This window comes from Panthera tigris, chromosome C1 (genome assembly GCF_018350195.1).
Source record: "Panthera tigris isolate Pti1 chromosome C1, P.tigris_Pti1_mat1.1, whole genome shotgun sequence".
In the NCBI taxonomy this organism is placed as follows: Eukaryota; Metazoa; Chordata; class Mammalia; order Carnivora; family Felidae; genus Panthera; species Panthera tigris.
Genome location: NC_056667.1, coordinates 5,251,761 through 5,272,323, shown reverse-complemented (window position 1 = coordinate 5,272,323; position 20,563 = coordinate 5,251,761). Strand labels below are relative to the sequence as shown.

The 20,563-nt window shown below is 56.3% G+C and overlaps 1 protein-coding gene across 6 annotated transcripts in view; it reads right to left on the bottom strand.

Annotated features, from left to right (window-relative positions):
• Positions 1 to 20,563, bottom strand: part of CAMTA1 (calmodulin binding transcription activator 1) — an 848,343-nt gene that overhangs the window by 61,755 nt on the left and 766,025 nt on the right. For all 6 annotated transcript variants that reach the window (XM_042994232.1, XM_042994235.1, XM_042994238.1 and 3 more), the window contains one exon: positions 17,182 to 17,316. In XM_042994232.1, coding sequence (XP_042850166.1) covers positions 17,182 to 17,316 — 135 coding nt within the window. The remainder of the gene's footprint in view (positions 1 to 17,181; positions 17,317 to 20,563) is intronic.

Sequence of the window (20,563 nt, the reverse complement as noted above, 5' to 3'; positions counted from 1 at the left end):
GAGCCAGAGGGACAGCAATAGGGACAGGTACAACCAGGTGGAACAAGGAGGCAAGGACAGGGAGTGACGGCCCTTCCTTGATCAAAAGACAGTCTTGGCCGCTTGGCTGACGGAGCTGCTGCACCCCCAACCCCCGAGCGCCCTTCCTGAAGCCATGCCAGTCAACTCAATGGCCACCTTTTGGTGCTGGTGGTGGGGTGGGATGCTCAGAGAGGCAGGGTCACATCTGAGCTGTGAGCCCTCTAAGCTGGGCCAGTCAGGCCAGTCTGGGCCTGGGCTTTATTTGAACCAGAAGCCTAAAACCCCTAGAAGGCAGAGCTTCCAAGCAGTGAGTGCTCCGTTCAGGAGTCAGAAGGGCCTGGGCATGCCTATTTGCCAGCTCTGACACCTTGGAAAGGGTCTGTTCTCCAGACCTCAGTGTGCTCATCTATAAAATGGGGATGATAATAGTGGGTCACAGGGTCATCATAAGGACTCAGTGAGATATAGCTCATAACCTGGTGCCCAAAAGGTGTTGTCATTTTGTCTTAGCTAAACAATAGAGCAAGGTAACCAGTCCACGCCCTGGCCAACATAGTCAGAAAACTCCAGCATGAGCCCTGGGGTCTGAGTCACTGGCCCCCTGTGAGGTCTCAGAGGGTGGGTCTGGGGCCTTAGAAGAGCCCTCATGGCAGTGATGAAATCCCCTTCAGGCAGAACTTCCCATTTTAGAGAATAACTCTGTAAGGGGCTGCATCGTGTCACCCTCAAATTCACTTGTTGACGCCCTGACCCCAGATACCTCAGAACGTGACTGCCTTTGGAGACAGAGCCTTTAAAGAGGTGGTTAAGTTAAGATGAGGCTGCTAGGGTAGGCTCTCATCTAATCCATCCGGAGTCCTTTCCTTAACAGGGGAAATTAGGATACAGAAAGATACCAGGGATGCAAACATGTACAGGAAAGAGCCTGTGAGGACGCAGTGAGAAGGCGGCCATCCGCAAGCCAAGGAGAGAGCCCTCAGCAGAGACCAAACCCGCCGACAGCCTGAGCTCAGACTTCCAGCCTCCAGAACTGTGAGAAAATACATTTCTGTGCTTTAAGCCGCCCAGTCTGTGGTATTATGTTATGGCTGCCTGAGCTGATACAAGCTCTCTCTTCTACGCACAGTCCTCCGCCCCTCCCTGTATCTCTTTGCCTGCCTGAGGGCTTACAGACCCTCATGTGCAGAGTTCGTGGTCCCCTTCAAGGCTGCTCTTGCCAAATCGGGGCCCAAGCCCCCAGGATCCTTGTGGAGAGGAGCTCAGGAAGCTCGAGTCCTCAGAGTCTGAGAGAGCTCCACAGGTGCCCCCCTGGGCTGCTGCCGCTGGCCTCTCCTTGAGGCAGGAGAACTAGAGACCCTCCAAAAGAGGCTTCCGGGTACCCACTGTCCAGTGGCGTCATGTGTGTGAAAGGCGCTGTTTCCCCTAAAGCTACACTCAGAATGCACTTATTAAAACTGCCACAGTGTGCTTTCTCCCGAAGTCAACACTGTGCTTTTTTAACGTGGAAATCTGATTAAAGAGAAAAGAATATTCTCTTACAGGCAACTATTGAGTCAGAAGACCCATACAGTGTATTTATGGTGAAAACCACTTTGACATCGGCATCCTGACGGTTGCTGCCTACCCAAACCCGAAGCTCATGCACCAGTGAAGACAAGAGCTAGAAAGTTCTCCTTTTAAGGAAGCAACTAGTTACTGCCTGGGAATACTAATTACTGAGGTCAGGATGGCACAGGTGATGCTGTCGCGTCACGTCGTGTTCTGAGTTACCAAAAGAAGAAAAAAGGCAGTCAAAAGGGAAGGCGCGATTAGAGGCAAGTGCGTTTTAAATCTGGCGCATCTCAGGGAAGTGGAACTGACACATTGATTCGGGGAGAGTTTTAGATTCCTTAGGTGTTAAAGCGAGAGAAACAAAAACAAAAAGGTGACCGGGGAAAAGCACAGAGGTGTACCCCCACGCACACATGTGTACCCCCACCCCTAGCCCATCTCTCTTTGACACCCCGGGTCACGTTTCTGCTGTGGCTCCTCGTGGTGCGGCCACCACCCCACACAGTCCGGCCACTCACCAGCTCCTTCAGGATCAGCAAGGTGGGTCAGTCCCTCGCTTGGCCCTGCTACCCACGGGCCTGAGGAGCACCGTCTACCCATTTCCGAAGAGAAATGCCCTGAATGCCTGCAGCCCCACTCAGTGATCGTCCTGGCTTTAACTCACTTTTAAGTAATGTAGGAAATGTACAACGTGCACCCACTCACTTTCTTACTGGGTGTCAAACACAGGAATGTCAGGGGGAGGAATGATGTCTTTAGGTGCAGTCAGGCCCTGGAGTCAGACTTCCTGCCGCACATCTGCTTTCTGCTCACAGCTTGTTCTCTCCTGCTGCTTTTCAAGTGAGGAGCCCAAAGACTCCTGATGAATGCGTTAGCCATTTCCACGTTCCAGAGAACAGGGGGCTTCGAATGCATGGGGCCCAGCCTCATGGGGCTGTGCTTGCAATGGTTCTGGGTTGGCCCCGTAGCGCCTCCGTGCGGGACCTCCCGTGTTGGGACTACTTGAGGGAGCTCCACGGGCATTTACTGCTCCCGAATGACCCAGGCCAGGCCTTCCCGTGTCATAATCACTGAGCTTATAAAATTAGAGCACTGATGCATTTCTTATGCCTTAAGAATCACACTGAATTGTTAATATCCTAGCGGGTGGCCGAAGGCTGAACCTGTGTCTTCCCTTTCTCTCAGAGGTGTATTACTGAACAGGAATGCTCTTGCCTAGGTCCCCACCCTGGCTCTGGAGTCCCCATCTGCACCCAGCGGGTCCCCATTTGCAAGGTCAGATCTATTCCCATCAGTGTTGGCAGAAGGAAAAGGAGCAGTGTGGGAAGAGGGGTGCTGGTTCTGTGGCTCCCAGGTCCCATCACGGCAGCGGGGGGGGGGGGGGGGGGGAGGGGAGGTCAGGCGGCTCCAAATGGAGCCGCTCATAACCCTGCAGCAACAAATGGAGCCATCTGGAGAACACTTGAGCGAGAAGAGAACACGGCTAGGGCCGGGCTGCCGTCTGCAGGATGGAAATGGGCTGCGGGTTCATTTAGAGAGCAGCACAGGTTGTGGCACAAGTGAGTAATTTAAAGAGGTAATTGAAATAATACATTAGAATAATAAGCGTAGCCATCAGAGGCTCCTAGAATTTCTCACTTAATCCACAAGTAGGTGTACTGATCTGCGATCTACTTACTTCCGCATCTTCTGCCCAGGCAACCTGGAACCTTGGGCAACCCTCTCTGCAGAAGACAAAGTCTCCACCCAAACCATTTTGTCCTAATAAAATGCGTTCTTCAGTCCCAAAGGATTGCTGAGGACTCCCCGGGATCTGTGTGGGGGCACTGCTTTAAAAACAACAGCAGCAGAAACTACCGAAAACACACTGGACGCTCACCGTTTCCTCTCTCAGCAAAGACACAAAGAAACTGGGGGGAGGCGCAGGGGAGGCAGGGGAGGGCAGGTGGGAACGGAGGAGGAGGAGGTGTTGTTCTGCTCAGTAACATAATCTAACCTTGGTCAAAAAGAAGTCTGGCCTTCATCCTCGCCTTTGAAAGGTGGTCTGTAAGCCCTTGGGATGTTATGCCTCGTGGGAGTGTCTTTGTCATCGGATAGACTAAAAATATGATTTAAGGCGAGTGTGGGTCATGGGACGTTTGTAGGGTGGGGTTGGCCACCCTGAACACTAAAGGGACCAACAGTGTGATTTAGGATGGAGGCTTGTGGTCACACAGTATCAGCCAACTCTAGAGAGGCAGGGGACAGGTCAGCTGGGTGGGCAACTGCTCATGTCCACGTGATGGAGCCCGGATAAAAGCTCTGGGCACCAAGGCTCCAGTGAGCATCCCTGGTTGGTGATACTCCATGAGTACGGTCACACATTGATGCCGGGCGAGTAGCACTGTCCACAAGTCCACACAGAGAAGACAACAGAAGCCGGTTGTTTGGTGGCCTCCTCGTCTCCGTCCTTTGCATTTCTTCTCTTGGCTGGTTTTAATATGTATCCTTTTTTTCTTTTTTTTAAGTGGGCTCCATGCTGGTGTGGACCCATGACCCCGAGATCAAGACCTGAGCTGAGATCAAGAGTCAGATGCTTAACATGCTGAGCCACCCAGGAGCCCCATTCATCTGCATCCTTTTGACGTAATAAGCTGTAGCTGAGTATAACGGCTTTTGTGGGTTCTGTGAATCCTTTCAGTGCATTAGCGAACCTGAGCATGGACTTGGGAACCCCCGAACTTGCAGTTAGTATCAGAGCTGAGGGTGGTCTTGTATGGATTGTGTGCCCTCTGACCTCATGGTTGGTTAATGCTCTCCCATTCTTTCTACATACGAAGAAGACTGCTACAGACAAATATTACGGTTTTCATACAGGATCAGCCTCTGTCAAACACATTCCCTTCTGGATGGGGGCACAGAGGGATACCCCTGGCTCTGTCATATGCTCCCGTAACACTCAGAACCTGCCTCTATGGAGCACTCATCACACCGACTGTGTTCTCTGGTTTGCCTTGTCTTGGGCCGTGAGCCCCCAGAGGCAGGCGCATGCACAATTGACTTGTAAAACCCTGCGTCCAGCAGAGTGCCTCTCAGGAGGCGATGGCGCCTGGTCAGTCCTGTACCCCCTCCCCAGCCTGGCTCTGACATCAGGGAGGACATCAGGGATGCTACAGCCTAGAGCTAAGGTTAATCAGCAGTGAGGATGATGCTCGCAAAACACCACTGGCTGTCCATCTGTCCATGTATCTGCTCATCCAACCATGCACCCGTCCATCTGCCCGTTCCTTCGAAGAAACATTTATTGAGCACCTACTGTGTTCCCAGCCTCTTGGGGCATGATGATAATTAAGACAAAAAGTCCTTGGCTATTCTCACCTTTGTCAATGTCATCCAAACCCCTTGGCCCACCTCCACGCAGACATGTCACAGACTTCTCTCTCCTGCCCATCTGCTTCTTTGAGCTCTGGAGCCAACATCCACTCACTCGCGATTGATTTTTCACACGATGTCCCAAAGGCCCTTCAAACTCAGCCCAACTTGTGACTGGTCCTCTCCAGGCTAAATGACACAGAGCACTCATATCCAAGCCACCTGCAGTTCATACTGATGCCACCTCCCGAATGTCTCTCGACTGTGTCCCTTCTCTCCAGAACCACCAAGTCCAGCATGGTCTCCAGACTGGAGGAGTAACTAGTCTACCCTCCCCAGCTCTGACCCTCCTTCCATCGTACTCCAAACAGCAGCCAAGAGCCCTTCTTGAAATGCACACCTGCTCATGTCACTGCCTCTCAAACCCTCAGTGCCTGCCCTCTCCTTGGGGATAAAGTAAGCTCTCCTCAGCCTGGCCCACACAGCCCTGTACTTGAGTACCTCGCTGGCCTTTCTGGCCTGATCCTTGCTTCCCTTTCCACCTCATCAGCCTTCACATGCTCCGTTACACCACGAGGCTCCTTCCCACTGCACAGCTCTCTGTACATGCTGTCCCCTCTGCCTGGAATATTCTTGAATATTCTTGCCTCCCCTCTTCATGGAGTTAACCTCTCCTTCTTCCAATCTCAACTCAAGGCTCATTTCTTGGAGCAGAAATCCCTCCCAGACCTCGTGAGGAGGTGTCCCCCACCCCTCTTACAAGTTCCCCAAGCTCTTGTTTGTGGGAAGGCATGGTGGTCGGGTCTGATTTTTCCTGCACTTGATGGTAAGCTGAGTGAGCGCAGGCACCTCATCTGGTTTTGTCCAGTTGTTTGGATTCCAGCACTCGGCCCAGTGCCTGGCACCGAACAGTTAGTGAATAAATGATTCCAAAGAGTGGCCAATGGAGGAATTTGTAAGTGCGACGGGAAGGTGAAGTAAAAAGGTGTCCGGCATGGGGGGGTAAAGGGACGAGGTGCGGAATTGGCTTTTATAGCAGAAGGGCATTAGAATAGAAGTTTTCAATAGAGCGGGCATTCTCCACACTGACCACAGGGAAAGACCCGCGAGATCAGACAGAAAGCACGCGGGAAGATCCAGAGGCGGGAAATAGCACACCATGTGTGTGGAAATCTGAGTATTGCAGTAGAGCAGTGCAGGGGTGAAGCATGACGCAGGGGAGAGGGAGGGCTGATGAGCTGAGAAGCCAGGCTGGGGTCAGCTCACAAAGGGTTTGTGTCCCATGCTGGAGAGGGAGTTTACCCAGACCTTCCTAAGGAGCAGATGACCACACCCTCCCAATAGGTGCCCCCCGCCCCCAGCCCCGTGCCTGTCTCCCTAACAGATCTCACTACACGGGGTTATGTTTGCCGGTTTTCTTGTCTGTCTCCCAGGGGACAGCACCTCGCACGGTGCCAGGCGCACAGCGGGTGCTCCGTCCGTCCCTTCTGAATGTAATGGTGGCACATAGCATGGATGGGAAGGGAAGAAGCGGAGGGCTGCTGGGAGGCCCTGCCCTACGTATGGGATGGGAAAAACCTAAGATAGGAGAGTGATAGATCCAGGGGGAGGAAGCCCTGTGGGTTTGAAGGTCCTAAGTTGTCAACGGCTTGGCTGGCGGGGGAGAGGATTGTGGGAAGGGAGGAGCAGGGACAAGGGATACTTCTAGCTCTGGACGCCAGGTCAGAAGCAGCAGGACTGAAGTAGGAAGAGACTCAGAGGAAGGCTGTCGCTGTAGGGAAGTCAAGAGCAGGTGGGTGGAGTCAGATCACCTGTGGATGATTCTCTCTGCATCACTGGCCTGCTGCTGTGTCTGTGTCTCCGAGGCTGCTGGCAAGTTCGGTGAGTAACATGTAAACCCTTCCTGGGCAGGCCTGGCAGGTGGTGGCCACTCAGATGTCACTGCTGTAACCCCTGGGTGGGCAGCTCTGTGCTGAAAGGCAGGTTTTGCAGAAAGAGCCAGCTCTCCCAGGTGTGTCCGGACCAATGGATGCAGCTTAATGTCATTGAAGTGACACAAGTTGTCACCAGCTCTTCTGAACACGGGTGCTGCTGAATGGGGTGGCAGGGGTGGGGGCGAGTTCTCTGCTCCCCTCTCCAGCGCATCTCGGACTAGGCGGGAGAAAGGACACTTGGGGGACCCCCCTCATGTGCTGATGTCAGAAGCAGTCCCTCAGCAGGAGGGGCTTGGAGCAGACGGTGGGTGCAGGGGGCTAGTCCCTCTCTCTTGTTGGTGCGAATCGTGGGAAAGAGCACCAGCCCGTTCAGCCGGGACACCTGAGCAAACACCGACCAAGGCAAAGATACCGCAATCCGCCACGCCACCCGTGGCTTCGGGCCAGCTCATTTCCCCTCCGACCCTCCGCTCCCCTCTGGGAGCGTCCTGGCTCCCAGGGCCTGGGTGGGTCTGGCTGTTCAGGGTCTGGTCCTGCTTCAGCAAGGGTTTGGGGCAAATCACAGCTCTTCTCTGGGCCCAGATTCCTTCCAGAAAGACGAGCAGGTTGGACCACGTGGTTGGCCGGGCTTCCTTCAGGTTCTAGCTCCCGAAGATTCTAAGTTTGTTTCTCCGCTCTGCCACTGATTTTTAAAACGTCTCCTGTGATTCTTATTAAGGATAGAACATCAGACACATCCCTGCCTGTCACTTTTTGTTCTCAAACAAAGGACTTCGGGTTCACAAGTGTGGAGCGTCAGCAGGTTACTGCAGGGGAGGAAGCTGGTCTTCGGCCCGTCAGACTGTTCTCAATGGCTTGTTCTCACAGGCGGGGGACAAGGTCGGCCGGGCTGCTCAGACGGATCAGAAGTGTGTGTATTTTTAGGAGCTTTTCAAAGGAGAGGCCTTGCTCTCAGCCCCAGCCAGAGGCTGTTTTGCCTTCTCAGTCTTGTGCGGGGGACTGGAGTGGAGGGAGGTGTCTCCCCTCACCCTGCTCTGGGACCTGCAGGACTCAGTTCCTCCAGGAGGCCACAGCAGCTCCTGTGCTGCCCTTGCCGTCTTTCTCCTTGCTGATGACGCTCTGAGTGTCAAAGTCTTAGGATCACTGCTCCCCACTGCTGGCTAAATAGATCCACATCTTCGTTCTTTTCCAGGGAGATGGATTCTGGAAGCCAGTTCCTAGGAAAGGCCGAGGAAGCCACAAAATGCTGCCTTGACCATCTGTATCCCCAGGCTTGCCGGTCTCTTTGGGGTCCCAGGTTTGCCAAGAGGGCTTTCTTTGAGGCTACGGCTTCTGGAGCACAGCTGACCCACACTCTAATGATGTGGTAGGATAATGGGAGCCCAATACAATCAACTGAGGAGCTGGGGGTACAGTTGCCCGAGCGGGCCTGCCAGGCAGTCTTTGGAATCTAGAGGATTCCTGCATTCTGGCAACAACCAGGGGTCAGGGCTGAGAAAACCACTTCCACATGCCTTTTGATGGTAAGTCACAGTTTGTGCATTGAGGCTTGCCCCCGGCCCCTGCACCCCAATGGGGAACAAGCGGGAGAGAGTTTGTCCCAGGGACTCAGAGCGGGTTCAGGACGTCTCCCTGGGCCCAGGGTCAGCGAAGCTGAGTTCCTGAGGGCCCGTAGGCCTGTGGGTGGAGGTGTGGGAGGTGTGGGAGGTATGGAAAGCACAAGATCTCCTAGGCCAGGTAGGAGTCTGAGAGGCTCCTGGGCCTTCCTCTTTTGCCCTGGACTGGGGAAGGCCATGGCTCTGAGCTCAGAGACAGGTTTGACACCATCTTATCCAGAACTTTCAGCCCTTGTCTGGGTTCTTTAAACTCACGCTGTTCCCTCTCCCCTGAGGGTCTTCCTACCTGAGGCTTCCTCTGCCCGGAATGCTCCGCCCCACCTTTCACCTGGCAGGTGACACGGCGGCCCATGTCCTTTTCCTTGAGAGGATCACCTCCTCTCAACTTCTTCCTGACTCCCTGGCTGCTTCCTCCCAGCCTCTTTGCCAGCTCCTTTCTGTTTGACATCCGGATGTCTGGGGGAGCCCATGGTGGACCCTGCGCCACCCCCCCATCTACACTTTTTCACGGGACAGTGGCATTTAGACCCATGACTTTCAATTCCATCCATGAGCCCATGATGCCTAAATGTTATCTCCGTTCTGGGTCTCTCCGTGGCCTGCAGACTTTCAAGTGCACACTGGGCAACTCTAACAAGGCAGTAACAAGTCATAACGTGGCCGAGGCCAAACTCTCACTCCCCATCTCCCACACCTGCTGCTGCTTCTTCAAACCCTTCCATCTCAGGGAACGATCCACGGTACCCCGGTTGTTCAAGCCCCAAGCCTGGGGACGACCCGTCATTCTCTCTCATCCTCACGTTCAAATCATCCGCAGAAGCCTTGACTCTACTCCACACCCCAACCTGTGTCTCCTGGGCTGCATCGTTACCAGCCCCGTCTGGGCCCCCATCATCTCTTGACTGCACTGATGCAAGTGTCAGGTGGTGTCCTTGCAAGTGGAGACACGGTCCAGTCTCCACGCGGCAGCTGGGGGTGTCTCAAAACATAAACCCGAGGGCGTCGGCTCACCTGCATAAAACCCTCCCGTGGCCCCCACTGTCCTCAGGATAAAACTCCAGCTCTCTGCCTTGGCTGACGGGCTGCACGTGGCCTGGCCCCTCCTGACCTCCCTGGACCCATCTCGTTCCCTTGCACCTTCCCTTACTCTGCTCAACCACAGAAATCTCCTCGGCTCCCCCGACACGCCAGGCTTGTTTGTTCTTTCTCTGAGGATCTTGTTCTTGATATTCCCTCAGTGTGGAAGGTTCTTCCCCTGCGCTTACTGTGGCTGGCTCCTTTCCTGTCATACTGTCTTCCCATAGAGGCCTCCTCTGACCCCCCCCCCCCCCAGCCTACAGTAGCCACCCTGGCACCCTCTACCAGGCCACCCCTTTTAAGTGCCCCGATGTGTCCCTTTGTGATCTGTTCGTTGTCTTTCTCTCCCACTGGAATATAAACTCCACGAGCCTAGAGCAGTATTTGGTGCCCAGCAGATGAAGAACCAACCGTCCCGGGGGAAGGAGGCAAGAGGAGAGGCGGGAAGACTGGTTTGCACGTGTGAGGTCATGCTGGGCTGCATGAAGGTGGCGGACAGGGGATGTGGGGAAGCGAGAGAAACCAGGGGGAGAAAAGCACTAGGTTTTTGGTGAGGGGGTGCGGGGAGGGGGTGAGCGGGAGGTCTCGGGGTGACTCCTGGCTTCCTGTGGTTGGACTGCCCACTAGGATGGGGGATGTTATAGGAGATGGAGGTGCGGGTGGGGCAACAAAAGAACAGTAGTGAGTAACTTTTGCGACGTGTTGACTTTGCCCAAGAGAAATCTGAGCAGAGCTGTCCGGGGGTGGGGGTGGGGCAGTTAATGGATGGTTCTGGATCTGAGAAGGGGCACAAAGGAGGAGACACTGCACCTTTACCTTTATATACCATAAAGGGCGCCCTGGGTAAGGACAAACCCTCAGGGAGAAGAGAGTGGCCCAGGAGAGAGCACCCCATCGTCTGCTCACTGTCATTCAACTTGTGGGCCCTTGGCAACTCTGACCCCAGTGACTGCCCCACCCTCCTGTGAAGCCCTCTCGACTCTAGGCTCTAAGACTCCATCCTCTCCTGGTTCCGCCAGCTCCCCTGACTGCTCCTTCTCAGTCTCTATCATGGGCTCCTTCTGGAGCCTTCTGTTAATGTCCGTGTAGCCTGCTTTATCCTGGGGCACTCTCTTCTCCCTCTGTCTCAGAATATGACCTTATTTGGAAATAAAGTCTTTGTAATTAGTTAATTAAAGAGATAAGCAGTTATAACGAATTTATACTGGATGAGCAGGCCCTAATCCAATGATTGGCACCCTTCTAAGAAGAGAAAATGGGGACACAGAGATACACACGGAGACAAAGTGCCATGTGACAACGGAGGCAGAGATTGGAGTCATGTTACCACTAGCCAAGGAACGTCAAGGATTGTCAGCAGCCACTAGAAGTTAAAAGAGGCAAAAAGGATGCCCCTCTATTGCTTTCAGAGGGAGAATGGCCCTGCTGACACTTTGATTTTGAACTTCCCGCCTCTAGAACTGCAAGAGAATACGTTTCTGTTTTTTAAAGAAATTTTCTGAATATCCATTTATTTTTGAGAGAGAGAGAGAAAGACAGAGAGGGAGACACAGAATCCGAAGCAGGCTCCAGGCTCTGAGCCGTCAACACAGAGCCCGACGTGGGGCTCGAATTCACGAAACGCAAGATCATGACCTGAGCTGAAGTCAGACGCCTAACCGACTGAGCCACCCAGGCATCCCAAGAATACATTTCTGTTCTAAGCCTCTGCGTCTACGTCATTGTTACGTTGGGCCAAGGAAACTAATGCAATGGTCAAGGACGACCGGGTTGATACCGACCACCGGACGGCCTGGGAAGCTGATGCTTCAAAACCACCCACGTCTGCCCAAGCCCTGGAGCCTCCCCGCCCCACACCATGGACTTTACTTTATTTCCTACCCCAACAGCCAGGATGAACTTGCCGAGGCTGCCTCCTTGGCCTCGGCAGAGGCTGGGCTCCTCAGTGCCATTTCTCTGCTGGGCCCCATTTGTCACTGCCGCACGGAGGTGGTGAGGCCCAGCTCCAAGGTGACCTATTCCCTGCCACACAGAGGAGCTCTACACTCATCTATATGGTGACACGGTGTGGCCCCAGCTGCTAACGCCAGGAGATCACTTCTCCAGGAGGCATCTGAGGACCAGGCCCCTTGGCCCCTGAATAAGGAGAGCTAAGGACCGACACCCATCCCCAGTCTGTAATGACACAGACCCTGCAGAGACCGATTATGGGAAGGGCCCTCATGCTTTGATGCAAGGCACTGGCTGGGCAGGCTGCAACTCAGAGAAGGGGGTATCCCTGCCACTCAGCTTCAAGTCCCAAGTAGAAGACTGGGTCAAACCAGCTTTGTCTACAGTCACCTTGTCTCTGGAGTGGAGCCTGGGGCACATGAAGCAGGTTAGCTCCGGCAAAAAAGCACCAGAGAACCATGAGCTAACCCATGCCAGAAGAATGCCAGAGTCTCCTGGTAGCACCGACTGTTACTTGTGGAGAGGACCCCTATGTCCTAGCTCCTCAAGCTTCTCCTCCCAAGTCCTCCCAGAGGCAGGTGCGGGTGGGCCCTCGGGCGCTAGCTATGGATGGAATTCAAGGCAGCTCTCCCAGCTTAAGACAATTCACTCTCGCTCTATGTCATAGCTTAAAAACGCACGTGAATTTTGTATCCTACTCCATAAAATTTTTAGTAAAACTTACGTTTAGTAAAACTGTGACATTTTCAATTATTTACACCCAAATTACTTATTTAAATAATGGTTTGGCTCTGGGCATGTTCTCTCACGTGGACAGTTCAGCGTCACACAATAGGCACAGGAGAGGGTGACTGGGAGGTGAGCTGTGAGTCTCCAGGAGGGAGGGAGTGGGGCCAGGAGCAGCTGACACCCTGGAGTATCACTAGGGGAGGGAAAAAAACATCCAGAGGCTTGAGGGGGGGGCAGTCTCGCAACTGGAATGGCCGGCCTGTTGCCACTGGGCTACCCCCCGTGGTCTCTAGGTCAGTGTATGGCCTCTGGCTCCTGGTGGGGGGAGGCTGCCTTTAGAAACCGGCTCTCAGGGGAAAGGCTGGCAGGACCATGGCCACATGTGAGGGACAGGCAGCCTAGAGGTGGGAGGCAGGGCTTGGGACCACCCCAGCCACGCGTCTTCCTTCTTCCGTCTGTTAGCATAGAGGGTTTGGTCAGAGCAGAAAGCCAAACCCCGAGACCAAATCTCACTTTTCCTTCTCTCCACCTCCTCAGTAGGGAGGACCTCTCCCTACTGCTCTCAGTCGTCCCAGACATCTGACCTGAAGCAGGCTGCCCTGGGGGTCGGCCTCCTGGATGGCCCCCTGGGCCCTGGGGAGTGTCCACCTTGCCCCGAGTCTTCCTATGCAGGAAGATGATAAAGACAGCTCTAGCCCCTGCTCCCCACCCTGCTGGAGAGGACAGGGTCCCTCTCCTGCCCCCGAGGGTCAGCAGGAGGCCTGCCCAGATGGCCAGCTGATGAGCCCCAGAAAGCTGCATCCCGGCCTCCCCCCAATCCTCTTGCCCAGGCAGAGGCTCAGCTGCCTGAGGAGCAACTGAAAATAGAGTCTACGTATAAGCAGCTTAGTGGGCTTCCAAGAAGGGGGCCGCTGGGGTTGCCGTGGGGCCGGAGGGGCCGCGGGGGCTTCTCGACCTGGCCTTGGGGAGGAAGAACAGGGCAAGAGAAAGAACAGGGCAGCCAGAAGTTCTACTCATCTCCTCTTCCAGGGACAGGAATCACTTAAAGGTGTCCCAGTGCCCTTGGTTAGCTGTGAGCCCCACCCCCCCAGCTCCAGAGCCGCAGTGTCAAGTGGACTGGGTTTATTCTCTTCGCAAACACAGGCACAGGCCAGACCATCTGAACGGACTGCACATCCTCCCCGCGCACGGCAGAGCCCTGGCTGTGTGTATCTCCAGGACCCGCAGCGGGCAGAAGAGACTTTTCCCAGAGCCCCTCCCAAAATGTCTCCAGGGTAAACTCACTGCCTCACTGTCTCTAGCCTGGAAGAGGTGCCATTGTCTTCCCAAATACACAGCTGGCTTGCCCCAGACCACTCTGGGGTCTCCTTGCAAGCGGCCTGGGGTCAGGCATGGGGAAATCTGTTCTGGATTTGCACCTTTGGCGTGAAATGGTGAAAATGGTAGCTCCCAGAGCAGCCTGGCCAGAGGCAGCCACGGTGTCATTCATCCCCTCAGCGCTCGCTGCGCCCCGCCCCAAGATACTCCTTTTCATCCCTCTCGGCTTAGCGGATGCCTGCTCAGATTTGATGTCTTAGGTCTGGGAAGCCTTCCTGACCACTGGGCTGGATTAAACTCTTTTGATGTGTCCGGTGGGCACTCATTTACTCACACATGAGTTTAGAGCACAATTACATACTGCGGCCTGCAACCTGCCAGCCCGCGCTAGGCAGTGGGGGTCCAGGCAGACCCGGCTGCGGGGGTGGGTAAGGAAGGAGAAGCCCCCTAGATCTGGGGGAGGAGCTGCAGCTCCTGGGACCCACGGGATGCGTTTTCCTAAAGTCTGCCCCGAGCCAGCTAAGTGGCGGCGACAGCGCGCACCCCCCCCCCCCTTCTTCTTCCTCCTTCCGCGATCTCCGCGTCGGGTGAGGGCTGCGCTCAGCTGGGATTTTGGGGACTAGGTGCCCAAGCACCTCGTCGGAGACGATCGCCCCCGACCCGGGCCGGGCGGCTCAGACAAAGGCTGCGCCACCGCCGCCGCCGCCCGCGCGTGCGGGTTCGCTGCGCTCCACGCTCGGGCCCCCACGCGGCCTTTCGTCTGGCAAAACAAATCCATTTTAAAAATGAAATGAAGGCACAAATCCTCTTCCCAAACATTTCTCCCCCACTTGGATGGGGGAGGGGGCAAAGCGCGCCCCCACGATCGGGAGCAGGGCGACGGGTGCGGGGAAAACAACCGCGCGCGGGCGCAGCCGCGGGGCTCCCCGCGCCTCGCGGGTCCCGCAGGGCTGGGGAGAGGCGCGGGGCCTTGCCGCAGTCCCGGCGGGCGCGAGGGGAGGCGAGGGCGGCCGGCCGGCGAAGCGCCCCTGCATTGCGGAGGGCCGGCGGGGCGGGCGGGCGGGCGGGCGGGCGGACAGGCGTGCGCGCGTGTGCGTGCGTGGGCGTGCGCGCGTGTGTGTGCACGCGCGCCGCCCGGCCGCCGCGCCCCAGTTTGCTCGGCGCTGCGGTCCTTCGCCCCCTCCCCTTTGCACCGCCTCTCCTCCCCCTCGCCGCCGCGGCGCGCGCGTCCCCACCTCCCAGCAGCTCCCGGGGCGAATCTGCCCGGTAACCGCGGGGGCGGGAGGGGAGGGGCGCGGAGGGGAAGGCTTCCGCCAGCCTGGCCCCTGCAGCATCTTCCCCCACACCAAGTTCTCTGCCAGGCCGCGGGGTCGGCCAGAGGCCCCGGAGACCGCTACCCTCGGGGCTGTCCCAGCTGTCCCCTTTGCACTGGGCAGATTAAGCCCTCGCGCTGCGGCTGCGGTTCTGCTCTCCCCCCCCCTCCCCACCTCCACCTCCCCGCACGGTTATTATTTATCAGGCTGGTGAAATGCTGGGAAAATTTTCCTTCCGTGGATAAGGCACTTGTACTCGTTTAGGGAAGGGGTCTTACGGTTCCTCTGCAGTGGCCACCCCTCCCTTCCTATTACTTGAAAGGACACCTGGTCGAGACAAAGGGAGAGGGATTCCTGAGGTCTTGCGGGGGCCCTGATCTGTTCTCTGGGTCGGGGTGGGCCTGCCACGTCCTTCCCCCAACTCCTGTCATCTCTCCAGGGCCTGAAGGATGCTTATCTCAACTGGAGGCCTGTGGAGGTCAGAGCTCTAGGTCCCCTCTGGAGGGGGCTGCTGGGGAGCAGGTGTCCAGCTTGGTAGCAGGCTCATCGCCCAAGGGACCTGGTGTGGCGGAGGGCTCAGAAGTGTGTCTGTAATGACACAAAGATGATTCTCCTTGCCCATGGTCTGCCTCACAGGCTCCCTGCTACAGCTTGCTCTCTGGCTTCTGGGGGGCTGGCTGTTGTTTCCTGCACTCGGAGGTACCGCCTGGCTGAGACTTGGCTCTCTGAAGGGCTCCAGCTTCCAGGCAGGTCCTGCGCTGGTCCCAGTATCCTTCAGCCTGTCCTGGCGAGGTGACCTGGTCACTCAGGGAGAGCCAGGACTCTGCAGACTAGCCTGTTCCGTTTCCCATTTGTTCTCCAAGGCTGAAACCGGATTTCCTGAACGGGAGCCCCTGGTCACCCTGCCCTTCTCTGTTACATCCTGCAGGACATCATCACAGCTCTGGCTGGCTCCAGTCTTGCCCAGGGTGGCTGCCAAGGCCAGCCCGGTGCTCCCACACAGCTACTGCCAGGGTGCAGATGCCTGCTGACCCAAGGCCACCTCTGGGAACAGCTCAGAGGGTTCGGCGGCCAGGGTGGCCGCCAGGCACCCCGTCATTGCTGGAGCCGGGCTGGGATGAGGCTGATATTTGCACACTGGGTTCAGGAAAGCTGCCCAGGGCACGTGCCCAAGCCCAGAAATCCCCCGGCAGCCAGCCCCAAGGGGAAGTCTGGGAGGTGAGAAGGCCAAGGGCTGCTGTGCACAGGAGAGAGGTGCTTACAGAGGGCCCAGGATCAGCTTGGGCAAGGCCCACACCGCAGGCTGATGGAGGTCTTTGGCCAGCACCCCACGGGCAGGCCCTTCCGCCAGCCGCCCTGATACTGATGCGTGTGCAGCCGTTCCTCCCGCTCCGTCTGGGGGCAGAGAGCAGACTGCCAGTTCGGCTCCCCACGCCACTTCCGGGGCTTCTGCTGGGCATGCCCAGGCTGGGAAGGGCAGCCTCTGACCTTAGCACCCCCCACCTGTCTTTGGCAGCTCTTCTCTGCAGAGGCTCTGGTACCAACACTCACTCATGTTCAAGGCCGGTGGCTCTCAGAGAGCCGTGCTTGGACAGCAGGTCCTGTCTCCTCCATTTGAGCCTTTTGGGGCCCTCTGGCCCTCCACCCTCAGCCACGAGGATGATCCTGGGCTTGTTTCAGATGCTCTACAGGGCACAGGCTAAAGTAAAAACAGCCTAGAAGCAGGGGGTGACAGGTGTTTGAGGGCTTTCCATGAGGTTTGGTTTGTAACCCATAAAAAGCAAAAGCACTTAATACACAGCACCCTCTCCCAACCCCCCCCCCCGCCCCCGCCCCCGCCAAGCCGTCCTATCCAGGCCTTAGATCACGAAAGGAGCCAAGCCAGAGCTCCCTCCACCCAGCTTCCCACATTGCTTTCATCTCTTAGAGGCTCGGGGCTTGGTGACGGTCTCTGGGGGCTCTCTCTTCAAGGACATCCTAGAAATTGGCTTGGGGGGGGGCGGCGGCAGAGGATGGACAGACCCCGCTGCTCGAGGTCTGTCCAGAGAGGAACCTCTTAGCAACTCGGGGGCTTGTCTGGCCACTCAGATCCCCTGGCAGGAGTGACAGCCGAAGGCCCAAACTCACAAACTTCATTCTGTGCCAGGGGAGAGATCAAGGTTAAGGGCAGGGACTCAGTGGGTCCTTCCGTGGTGGAGACTTTCACTCCAAGCAAAAGTAAGGGAATCCAAATGCTTCCTCCTTTTTCACACCCTGTGCACAGCGTCCCCAAGTGCCCCTCTTCCTCAGCACCTGGCAAGGTGACCCGAGCGCTGTTCTTACCGTCCAATGACAGCCAGTCATGCTGGGAGGAAGGGAGCGTGGGCAGGGCCCGGGCTTTGTACTCAAACACCACTGAGTTGGAGATGATCTGGTTGTTGAAGGCAACTTGTAGGGTCACAAGACCAGTGTCATGGGCTGAAAGCAAAAGAAAGAGCGGTCAGGGCGAGGGGCAGGGATGGGTGCCCTTCAACTTGACGTACCACACAAGAACCTGGAGTGCCCCCTCCCCACTCCCCTTCACAGGGTAACCCCAGCCTCCGCCTGCTCATTCCTCAAGGCCTAGATGTAGTGCTTCTTCTTCCAGGAACCTTCTCTAGACCCCAGACTCAGCCAGGAGCCCCGCGATCACTCCTGCACCCGGCGAGGGCAGGTACCGGGAACTCAGTGCAGATTTGCTGAGTGAATGAATGAATGGTCCCCAACCCTGTCCCATGGCTGCCTGACTTCTCCCCCATCTCATCCACCCTAGATGGGATCCCGGGAAAGCATTTGCTTTGGAGTCTTTGTATTTTTATTTCCCCCTTTCATCTTATCCTACAAGCTTGTCCTGAGGCACTTAGCATGGCCTTCCAAGTATTTTCAGAACTTCCTCCGCCTCCCTGATGAGAGCAGGAGGTTCATCTGTGCCTGTGACTCTGGGCCCACGGGTGCCAAGCTGGGAGTGCCAGCCTGAAGCCTGCACCTCCCCTCCAATACCTAGACAGTGGGCTTTGGGAAGACAGGCCCCTGTGGGTCTCATTCACTGCTCTGTCCCCAAAACAGGGCTCAATGTATTTATTGGATGTATAACGACTGGGACATTTGTACCATCAGCAAGAAGAGAGCCCACCCCCGGCAGAAACCTGCTTCATGTCTGGGGTTAAGGCTTTGTGTGGCTCCTGTTGAAATACGGGGGGCTGATGGTCCCGGGGGTCAGAGTAGGTATGCGGTCTGCTCTCCCCCACCAGGTCTCGTCCCCCGGTAGACATCAGGGTTGTGTGCTCCCTGCCCTGCTTTTTTGGAACACCAGATACCAGTGCCCAGGGCCTCCCCAGGACAGATTTCCAGGGAGGACGCACATAGGGATCGTGTTACTGTTTGGGCTCTTGGCTTTCAGAAGCTTACAGACTCGAGAAAGCTGTCCAAGTCAGCTGCTCCCCAGGGCAGAGTAAATGCAGACCTTACTTCCCAGGGGAAAACCAAGTCATTGACCTGTGGCCTCTGTTCATCCCAGGTATGTATTATGCCACTGTCCCCAGAGCGAGGGTCTTCAGGAAGTCACCGCCCAAGGGTGACAAGTGGGTTTTTCCCCTCTGCTTCCACCCTGGGGTGGTCTCTCAGCTCCAGACTACAAGCTGAGCCAACTGGCTCCATGGAGGGTGGGGGTTCCAGGGGACCTCCTGTGGTGTCTCTCTGGACAAGGGGTTCCCAGCCAAGTCCAGAACCTCCTGAGGCCTTGATAGTGTCCCAGGCCGACTTCCAAGTTCATGATCACTCATCTTCCCTAGAGATTTGCCTGGTTTACCAACAGGAAGAAAGGACAGTCAGCACACATCCCATCCGAGCCCGCTCAGCTCTGCGCTCGGTAGCAAGCCACCTGGCCTCGGCTGGCGCTGGGGAGCCCACGGCTGCTCTGTGACACGTGTTCTGGCCCGAGGGTGCCCCTCTTGTCCAGCACCTCCCAGCACTTGTACAGCCTGCAGTGATGCTGGAATGTGGCTGATTGAAAGCATCCCATCCTTCCCCAGAGAGACAGAGAGGACCTTGCATAGTCTCATGGGTCCCAGACCAGCAGCGTGGTGCACACAGGGACACTTCCTTGGCCTTCTCCCTCCCCCTCCTTGAGTCCATCGGCGAGTCCCGGTCCCTCCACTTCTCTGTCTCCACTGCCACCACTGTGGTCCAAGCTGCCATCCTCTCTCGCCTAGACTCCTGCATTACCACCTGCTGAGGGCAAGCACAGTGTACTGGAGACCTACCTGTTTCCTGCTGGGATGGGGTTGGGGGGCCATATTCCAAAGCTCCTACGCGAAACTGATGGGAATATGTTGCCCAGGGAGCTCTCCTCCTTAAGTCAGGAAAGATCACCCCTCTGCCCGCTTCCTCCGGTTTCCCTGTTTCTGTTCTTCCTCCCTACAATCTGTTCTCCCACACCCAGAATCATCTTTGAAAGACATAATTTAGATCACTTCGCTTCCCTCCTTAAAACTAATGGCTTCCTATTGCACATAAAACCAAATCAAACTCCTTCCCATGACTTAGAAGGACGGACATGGTTGGTCCCTGCCCTCTTCTCCAACCCTGCCATGTTCAATTCTCCCACCCCCACCCATATCCCCCCCAACTTGCCCCGCTATTTCTTTGCCTCCTTGTTTCTTTCTGTCTCCGGCAGTAAAATGTAAGCTCCGTGAGAGTGGGGCACAGGTCTGTCCTGATCACGTCTTCATGCCCGGGGCCAAGGTCAGTACCTGGCATGCATGGGGTGGCCACTCAACCGTTTGTTGAATGAATTGCTTCAAATCTCAGTGCCCTTGCCCACCTCATTTTGAATTTCACCCTTTGCCTTTGGTGACTGCCCAGGAACCCGGGGTGGGGCTGTGGCCAAAACAAGTCTTCTGGTTGGTGGCTACTGCTGTCTCCTCCTGAGCCCAAGGTGGGGTGGGGGTGGGGAGGAGCTTTCCTGAAGTCCCCTTCACCACCCCTTCACCCTGGGCTCAGTGCCCTGACTTGGTTGTCTCTCTCCCGCTCTTGGAGCACGACTGCCATCTTGTAGGAGACAGACTCTGCTGTGTGTCATCTGTGGCCAGTGACAGTGGGGGACCGTGCTCCTGGTCAGGGTCCAGTCTCCTCGTCGGGTGTCAGGCTGGTGACTAGTGGCCACATGCACTCCCTGTGTCCCTTCTTCCCATGTCATTCGCAGCTCCTGAGGTCGCTTGGCTTGTGCTCACAGGCCTCTGGGCCCTTGTTTTGGGCGAGGCCAGCTTGGCTCTGCCTTTAGGTGTCCCTTCTTCCAGATCAGCTCATTTCCCTGCTCCCTTGAAGACTCAGGGAAGAGGTCTCCGAGCAGCCAGTATCACCCCCCAGGGCAGTGGCTTGTTTGTGTGACTGACTCCTCCCTGGACTGATTGCCCCTTGGGGACGGAGTTGGGCCAAGGGGCTGAGTCTTGAGCTTTGCTCCATTCTAGATGTGTACCAGTGCCTGGTGAACGATTCGGTGCGTGAAGGAATGCATGCGTACATCCAGCACCGTTTTACAGGGTGACGGGTTTTAATTTGGGCCTTAAAGCAGACATGTTCAAGGGGGACCCTCTCTTTGCGGTCAGCTGCAGAACAAGTCGGTGCTCTAGCAGCGAGGCCTTGGCTCCCAGTCTCTGCCTGAACCTGTGGCTTCTCACCCCTGGGT